At 35.4% G+C, this 9,220-nt stretch overlaps 1 protein-coding gene across 4 annotated transcripts in view; it reads left to right on the forward strand.

Moving 5' to 3' along the window:
• LOC148952358 (uncharacterized) overlaps positions 1-8,583 on the forward strand; it is a 108,107-nt gene extending 99,524 nt beyond the window's left edge. For all 4 annotated transcript variants that reach the window (XM_089088942.1, XM_089088943.1, XM_089088944.1 and 1 more), the window contains 2 exons: positions 1,813-1,993; positions 8,040-8,583. In XM_089088942.1, the coding sequence (XP_088945068.1) occupies positions 1,813-1,993; positions 8,040-8,237 (379 nt within the window). In that variant the 3' untranslated portion in view covers positions 8,238-8,583. The remainder of the gene's footprint in view (positions 1-1,812; positions 1,994-8,039) is intronic.
• Positions 8,584-9,220: the final 637 nt, after the last annotated feature.

Genomic DNA, 9,220 nt, shown 5'->3' on the forward strand with positions numbered 1-9,220 from the left:
CTTACATGGGTTATCTAATTTGTATCTATTAGGACATTCAGTTTTTATATGTATGAAAAAAAAAGCAAACTGAATCTTTCATTTTTCTGATTTGTTTTTTAGGCACAAGAAAAATAATTCTGAACAAGACTCAAATTTTCAATTATTGTTACAAGCAAATAAAGAAAATATCGCACAATATAGAGGGTTAAGAAACCCCTATGCATTTTGAGAACAATCAGAGGTATTACAAAGGATAGGATAGACCATTCGATTCCATTTTTATCAAAGTACGACGTCTGTATGCACTTATATGACAAAAAAATGTTGAGAAGATGACAAAATTCACCCTTTTTGTGCGTTTTCTAGTATAGAAACAATATTTTCTATTTCCTCAGGCACTGAGTTCTTAACGACGAAATTTTATTTTTGGAACTTTACTATTGCAAGACAATCGATATTTCACGCATTGGACGACTATCGTCACCAAATTTTGTTCCCTGAAAAAGAAAATGAAATGACGTATTTGGAAATCTGCTTTTCAAAATTGCTGCAAACCTAATCAAATGGAGATAAACTTGCAGCTGTATAATGCCAATAAATTTCAAGGAAGTCGGAAAATCAGCTGTGCTAATAGTCATCTCGCCCAATGGCGTGAAGTGTCTTCTTTTGTTTTACTTTGAATTCTCTTTGATCTATAGCAGGCTGGCAGAACATACGGCACAACAAATAACAAAGACGACAAAGCATGAAGGAACCAGTGAAAAATAATCATAAAGTGGAATAAACACGAGAAATGGTAGAAAACAAATAATTACAGAAGAGCACTGAAGGCGTTTTTGGTATCTACGTTATGAAAAACTATAAGTAGTGAAAGATGTTTCGATAAAGACGAAGTGTTTCTTAATGACTCGTTAGAAATCCCAACTAAAACATTTTTTGTGAGGTCACTAGTAGCTCATTAACCTGTTGCCTACTGTGGCATTGCCAACTATGTGCTATACGTGTGTCTTTGCATGCACATGGATTATTATAATGAATTATTAGGAAGTCAAAGCTTATTAAGAATTATTGGGGAGAAAAATCGTATTAGTAACTGTCGATGGAAAAGTTTGTAGTAACTTAGAATAGTAGTTTTATTTTTTTTTTATCAAGTTTTGATATTTTACTTTGTGGTCAGAAACTGTATATAAATAGAAGTCGTGTGCATTTTTTATGCTTTACTACCGTCAGTCGGGTATCAAACGGACGTATCTCCATAATCGTAAATTTTCAGAAGAGCAAAAAAACTTCACAACTTTTTTTTATCTCCCCACTGATGCCCGTGAAACAAAAAGAGATCGATATGTAAAGCAATACATATCAATCTGTTTTCTTTATGTTTATCGGAGGGGAAATAAAAAAGTGGCGTGTTTTTTTGCTCTTCTAAGGATTTACAATAATGGAGATACGTCCTTTTGATACCCGACTGACGTACTACTTCTACTGCTAAATACCATTAAACAACCAATAGGGCTTATTCTCTTATCATTCCATTGCCCTGTATACAGATTACTGCGTTCAAACTTGATTCACCCAGAAAGTTAAGCACTGGTAACTTTAATAAGTTGGACCAAAAAAAGTTCAGTTTTTGGCCCAAAAAGTGTAATTTGTAAGAAAAGGTGTTACTTTTTCCCATATTGCTGTCATCTACAGACAAAAGCACCAAGCGGCGTCACCAAAAGTCAAAAAGCACCAAAAGTGTCACACATGGCAACCATGTCAGTTTACATTTAAGGCTCCGAATGTTGGAATGACTATAGTTTATAGAGAAAATTTAATTCATTAATTTTTGGATGGTAATAATATCGATTATTCGAACGACCGTGGTTCGGCTAATGAAAGCCCCGTGCCTCCTCAGCTCATGTCACATCCACTTCGAGATGAAGCTCCTTTAAACCAATCACCATCCCCAGTTGTTCCGTCACATCCGATTGTCAAAACCGTCAACATCTCACGAAAAACTGGAGATCAGGTTTGGTAGCACTTTTTAAAGTCTTGTTTAGTTTTTTCAAAACTTAATGTAATCACAAGTCAGGTATTTTTACTTATGAAAATATACAAGAAATAAGGAAGTTTAATTTTACTGTACAATACTTCTTTCCTTTTAATTAATGAAACGCCTGAAAGTCATTTATGAAATTTGCAGGATTGGCCAAAACAAAAAGAGAAAGGAAACACTTCCAGTTATTTGAAGGGAAAAGAAACCTTTTTTATTTGTCTTGCAGCGAAAATTGCTCCAATCCTTTGGATGTGATAGACATTTCATAGAAAACATAAATTATAAGAAATATACCCAAAACGTTAGATTAAAAACAGTTTTTGTACAGGGGCATCAATTGGGCTGACTTTTTTGTACCTTTTTTGTATCTAATTTTGTTTTATTTTCATTAAACAATCAAAAAAAAATCTTTGCCCCCCTACATTTGCGTGAATTGATGCTACTGCTTTCCAAATTGAATTAGGCAGGAAATTCTAGGCATTTAAACAGGCAAGCTACAAAGATAATCCATGTCCAATCGTTGCCAGAAAATCTCAGCCGCTACCGGAGCTATGATTCAGAAAAGAAAAATCACCAATTTAAAAAAAAATACGAATTTATTAACTTATTTTTTTAAATTTCTATACTCTCTACTTTTTTTGCCGTGGCACTACCCAATCTATTCTCTTCTTTCAATCTTTTGTGTTTATTTTTCTCTTCCAGGTTTTTTCCCATCTATCTAAAACTTTGATATGCTTTTTTATTTCGCTTCGTACAACCAAACAACTTGGGTGATTTTTTGTTTTGTTTTGTTTTGTTAATTTGTTGTTTATTCCTTTAGTTCAATCAAATAATTTTTTTTCAACTGAAAGTAAGGATCAACATTAAAACTCAAAACGAAAAAAAATTATTCCGTACATGAAGGGATAGCCCCCTCCTCGATATCTTAAAGAACAAGGTATTGCGGAGGAGGGCAACTTCCTCATATGCAGAATAATTTCTGTTGGTTTTGAGTTTTAATGTAGCTCCTTACTTTCAGTTGAAAAAAAACTTATTTTTTTATTTAGATTTTTGATCGTTTTTCAAATAATTACGGTAAATCTGGCTCCCTCTCCATGAAAAATTCACTCTCCTCACTGGATACTCGACTGTGGAAGTTTCCTCCCATGTAAAATATTCTCTCCCCCCCCCCCCCGTAAAATTTCCTCCAGATAATTTCATCCCCGCTGAAATCCCCCCCCTCCATAAAATTTCTTGTGGAAAATCCCACCTGAAAAACTCTGCTTTAATTTGAAAAATACTTTAATTTCTAATCATGTTTCCAGTCACTCCGGAAATCCCCCTTCTATGGAATTTTTTACTGGAATCCCCCCCCCCTCCAGTGGGAAGTTGCTTCCGCAGAAAATTTCTCACGACGATTTCCCCAAAACATCTCCCCATGTACAATTGAGTCGACAAAAAGAGAGTAAGACAAATAAAAAGAATTTCGTATAGGAATTCTGTTAAATCCCCCCAATATAAAATTTCTCCTGGAAAGTTCACTCCTGAAAACTTCTCTCCCCACAGAAAACCCCCGCCCTGGATACGGCCTTGCATTCTTTTAAAATTCTTCAGGCTGCTTTAATAAGGTTTTGTAGTATTCTATATACTCTGTCATTTTTGCTTAGTGAAATATCTTGACGCCATATCTAATTCCTTTGACAAGACGCCGGAAAACAAAAATTATCTTAAATCATTTCCGTTGATTTCTTAGCAACAAGGTCCGATTAAATTGTTTGAGAAATCATAATACTAAATGAATTTTTGTTCCGGTCCACCTTTTTTCAGCAAATTTCTCAGCAAAAACAAGTTTTTGACTAGGAATCTAAATTTATTTTGATAAAAATTCCGTCACCTGTTTGATTTTTAACTCTATTTTTATTTTAAACTTTACTCCTGAGACTTTAGAGCTTTCTTTTAACCCGACACAATAATTAGTCCCATGCACTGGATGTCACTGGACAAAAGCTTAGAAAATTGCGCTTTTTTAGGCAGAAAAAATATATATTTTAATTTCGTTTTATATTTATCCACCTAGAATTATATTCCCTTGCCCCGAAAAATATCATTACCCCATTTTTTATTTAGTCTGAAATTCTTCTTTTCGTTTTATCTTTATTGAATTGTAATCATAAGTGGGAGGAGGGATCATATCGTGTAATTGTGAAATTATAGGTGCCATAAAAATCATGGGGGGGGGGGGCCTTGGTGGTTAAAACACAAAATTTTAGGCATTTCATATTTGAATGTCGGAAACCACAAAAGGAAGTCAAAGGGACTAAAGGAATTAGGAATGGTCTAGTAATGAAGGGACTGACGAAAGATCAAAAGGACCGAACAAAGTTGAGAGGATCAAAAGACTTAAGAAAGTCCGAACGGAGTGAATAAAGTCAGAGGGTGCTAAAAAAGTCAGAAGGGACTAGAGGAGGGTGGACCAGATCCAGAACTTTAGTCAAAATTATAACATCGAAATGGAAGAAAGGAAGTCAAAGGGACAAAAGAAGTTTGGAAGGGATAACAAATGTCGGAAGGCATGAAACGAAGCTCCAAGGGACCAAAGAAAGCTGAGAAGGTCAAAAAGGACTAAAGCAAGTCCAAATGAAGAAAATAAAGTCAAAAGGGGTTAAAAGAAATAGGAAGGAACTAATAAAGATAGAAGAGACTAAGACACGCGGAAGAAATTATAGCAAGTCAGTTCATACTATGGACGACGGAAGGTACAAAAGGAAGCACAAAGAGATCAAACAAAGCTTGGAGAGTCAGAAAGGAGGAAAGGAAGTTGAAGGGGTCAAAGAAAGTCAGAAGGGAATAAGAAAGCCTTAAGGGGCTAAATGAGGATCAAAGGAAGCAACAAAGTTGAAAGAGTAAAAATGCACTAAAGCAAGTCCAAACGAAGAAAATAAAGTCAGAAGCTGAAAATTGGAATGGGCTAAAGGAAGTCGGATGGGACTAAAGCTGGCTACAGGAGACCAAAAACCTTGCAAAAAGGGCTAAGAAAGTCAGAAGCGACCAAAGGAGGAAGTTAGAACAGATTTAAGGAAGTTCAAATGGAGTAAATAAAGCCAAAAAAGACTAATAAAGTAGAAAGGGGCTAAAGCAAGTTCAAAGAAACTAAAGGAAGTTGGAAGGATCTACGATATTTAGTTTCCTACCAGTATTTTCATGTTCATTTTAAATAATAACTATAGCTTATCCTAAAAAGAAATATGAAACAGCTTTAATCCTTCCATAAACGGCATGATAATTATGCCGTCCCTTTCATACCAACAGGGCTGATATAGCTAACCACACTCCTCCCCCATAAACTAGGATTTGGCTAGAAGGGACTAAGAAAGTAGAAAGGGGATAAAGAAAGTCCAAAGAAATTTAAAGAAGTCAGAATGGACTACGATGTATAATTTCTTATCAATCTTTTCACTTTAATTTCAAATAATGATTATAGCTTATCCTAAAAAGAAATATGAAACAGCTTTAATCCTTCCATAAACGGCATGATAATTACGCGGTCCCTGTCATAAAAACATGGCCGACAAAGCTAACCCCACTCCTTCCCCATAACCATTTCATTCACCTGATTTGAAATTTTCATTCTTCTTTTGACTCTATTTAAGAAAATCAAAAACGAATGCACCCCGAATTTTAAACGAATTTTAAATCCACTACTTCCAAGATTCCTAAGAAAGTTATATGTGAGCTTCTTTCATTCTTTAATTATTAAAACTAGGATTTTTTATTATAACTAATGCCAGCTTTTCCAAGAACCCCAAGATAGAGGCGCTTTTCAACTCTTTCGAGTCAATACGGGAAATTTGACAAGAGAAAGTCAACATACATATACGAAAACACCAGATAGTCTAGACCACAACTTATCACACTACAAAGTAACCCTGGTGTTTCAAGTGATTTGAAGTATTTCAAGTAATTTCATTTCCCGGCGTCTTGTCAAAGGAATTTTACTTGGCGTCAAAATATTTCAATAAGCAATAATGACATAATAAATAGAATACTACAAAACCATGTCTCAGCTGCCTGGAGAATATTAACAGAAAGTCTTGATTATTGCTCATCCTCGCAATTGCCCCCCCCTCCCCTAGACTTTGAAAATTACCGCGAAGTCACCGCTACCCCCTGTTTTAGGTATGTTTGCTCAATGTTTTTTTTTTTGCATCTTCAATACAAAAAAATGTCGAAAAGAAAAATCCTTGCCTCCCCCTGTATTTTCGTGAATTGGCACTGCTGGTCCACAAATGCTACTCCTCAAACGAAAAGTAAATACATTTTTAATGAGGTGAGAATTTCAACTTCAAAGCAAGACAATGCAAAAGATCAGTTTTAAAGTAGGTGAGTTGTAATATTTTTAAAAAGTTTCTAAATTTTTGGAAATTGTTTTAGCCCAGACAGCACAGGACGAAAGGTGTTCCACCATCCTTATAACCCTGTTGGTGACAAAGATATAATGCTAGCCAACAGAAAGCCTTAAATTAGAGCCAGCTTTAAATTATACCCAGGGGCTAAACACACGAAAATGTTGGAGGGTAGAGGGATGGAGGGGCAGGGACGTTTTTCATATTTTAAAATGCAAATTGAAAGAAAGATATATAGGGAAGCTATTCGACCTTTTTCAATTTTTCTCAGTGAAGATAGCCAAAAAGATACTTCAAAATTGAACCCCGTCCCTCAATTGGTGTCCTTGACTGGGATGAATCCTTATTACCATTAACCAATAAAAAAAAAAAAACAATTTTCGGGATTAAGGCAAGGCTTGAAATTAGGAAAGAAAGTAAGGAGAGTGGTAGTAGAATAAAAATCCGTCTTTAAAAAAATATGGAATTAGCCGAGTTTTCATTCCACTGCCAGCTTAAAATCGCTGTTTAAGCTCTGTAAGTTTTCGTCAAACTGCTTATATTTAGCCTGACAAAATTCTTGTCAGTGCAATAATCAATTTAATAGCTAGCTATCTTTCCTCACAGAAACTGCTCAAGAAAATTCAGCATTACCAAGTATTTTTTGTTTGAAGTTACCTAAATGTCAATGTGTATGGAAGAATTATCACAAGAGCTGTGAACCAACGTGTACGGTCAAACACAACCCGTGAAATTCTACCCAGCAAAACTCAACCGATACAAAATTTGGCCAAACGAAGCAATGACGGTGCTGGTATTGACGATAATACAACAGTGAAGTTCGGGGAAGAGCTATTGTTCTTGCTTCCAACACCATCTAGAATTTTATCTTAATCGTAATCTTATGCATCTTACTTTTAACTTCGATAATGCTTTCATCAAAACTGTTTCTGTCATCTCCATCACCGATCGACCCCTCCCCCCTGAAACTCCAAATTTTTACCCACACAAACCCATTAAGTTCTTCTGGTACGTCCTCTATCCATCTTTCATATCGATATGTCCTCATAAGAAGGTGTACAATAACATAGTGTCCCCTTACCCACTTCCCCAACGATGCAATAATTGGTAACCTAATTTTTGTATCAGCTGACTTTTACATCACTTCAGCCGAAATATAAGCGAGTTGAATTTTTCTTGGCTGAGTTTTCCGTTGGTTTATACGGGTTGGATTTTGCCGGATTGAGTTATCGCCAGCTTGAATTTCGTGGGTTGGTTTCTCTGAGTTGAGTTTGGTGTAGGTCAAGATAACAGGGAATCAGAATTTTATTGGAGTTCGTGAGAACCAGCCCCTAAGCATTCCCTGAACAGTCATCCTGAATTACATATTTTTCCTTGCCTGTCCTAAGTGCCCTTTTCAATAGTCGAAAGTGATTGGAGGGTAACTAGCCCCCCTCCCACGCCCACCATTTCCTCAAACTCATTCAATCAAAATTTTGAGATAGCCATTTTGTTCAAGGTAGTTGAAAGATCTGTAAATTATGTCTTTGAGCATGAAACACCCCCCTCCCCCTCCCCCATAGCCCTCAGGAATAAGCAGCTTTTTTTTAAACATATTCTGTAAGATGCAAAAAACTAATAATGATATTCATTTCTAGGTATGGCCACCTGTCAAAGAGTCTGCATCGAAAAACCCAGAAGTAAGCATGTCACCCTTAATGCGTCCAAAAAGGGTCAATCGAGACTATGGTTCTTTTTTCTCACAGAATGCAAATCCAAAGAACTTTCCATCCTATAGAGCTCCACCAGGAACCCAGCATTTTACCCCACATCATGATGGTATAACCCAGCTGTAATAATGACCAGTGTCCAACCAGAAGTGCTAACCTGATAAATAAGCTTTGACAGATTGTATTTATCTAGTCAATGGATCTGCCAGTTGCATCCCATATAGAAGTTGTTCTTTGTGCATATTACAACTTTAATCATGTCCTTATCAAGTTCATAATCAAGTTCGTGATCAAGTTCGTAATCCAGTTCACAAAAAAGATTACTGAAATTAGGCCCAAACTCGTTCGGCTGCTTTTCATTATTTTGGAACGCCTTTTTATTCGTGATTGTCCACGAATTTAATTTAAAATATTGTGTTAATTATTATTCACGCTTCACTAACATTTTAAAATAAAATTTTGAAATGTATAATAGTTTGTTTTACTTTAATAATTACTCTTGGAAACGTAACCACCACTTAAGGGGGTTATTCGGAGCAAGCTATTTTTTACCAGAAAACGTACTAATCACGAATTTCCAATGGAAAGCGAGGCTGGCTTACAATACCTACTTGCAAAAACTATCATAAATATGGACCAAATAAGACAGTTATTTGACAACTGACTATGCATGTGTTGTCTTAATCAATTCCTCTCAATAAAATAGCAATGATAGCCGGGTCCCAGCTATGACTCTCCAATGTTTCTGAAAATACTATTCATTTCTTGAAGTTATTGGTTATAAAGTAATGGAAACAATCAAAATTACATGTTATTTTTAAGTCATGTGTATAACAATTAGAATTTAGTTCAAAAAACTACTAGTACGAAACACTATTGACTATCAGCCTGGATTTGTTTTTCCATTCTAGCCAGTTCTTGCTTTCTCACAAATATCTGTCTAATAACTTTGTGCTAGTCGTGAAAATAAAATGGAAAGATAAGTCGACTTTGCTTACCAGTTAAAAATAACGCCCTTTATATCGAACAGCAGAGGTTTAAACAGTAACTTCATTGTAGTCAAAATAGTCTTGGGTCCTTATAAATATATATATATATATATATATATA

Source organism: Artemia sp. Qi Xiang Cuo, chromosome 5 (genome assembly GCF_049724085.1).
Source record: "Artemia sp. Qi Xiang Cuo chromosome 5, ASM4972408v1, whole genome shotgun sequence".
NCBI lineage: Eukaryota > Metazoa > Arthropoda > Branchiopoda > Anostraca > Artemiidae > Artemia > Artemia sp. Qi Xiang Cuo.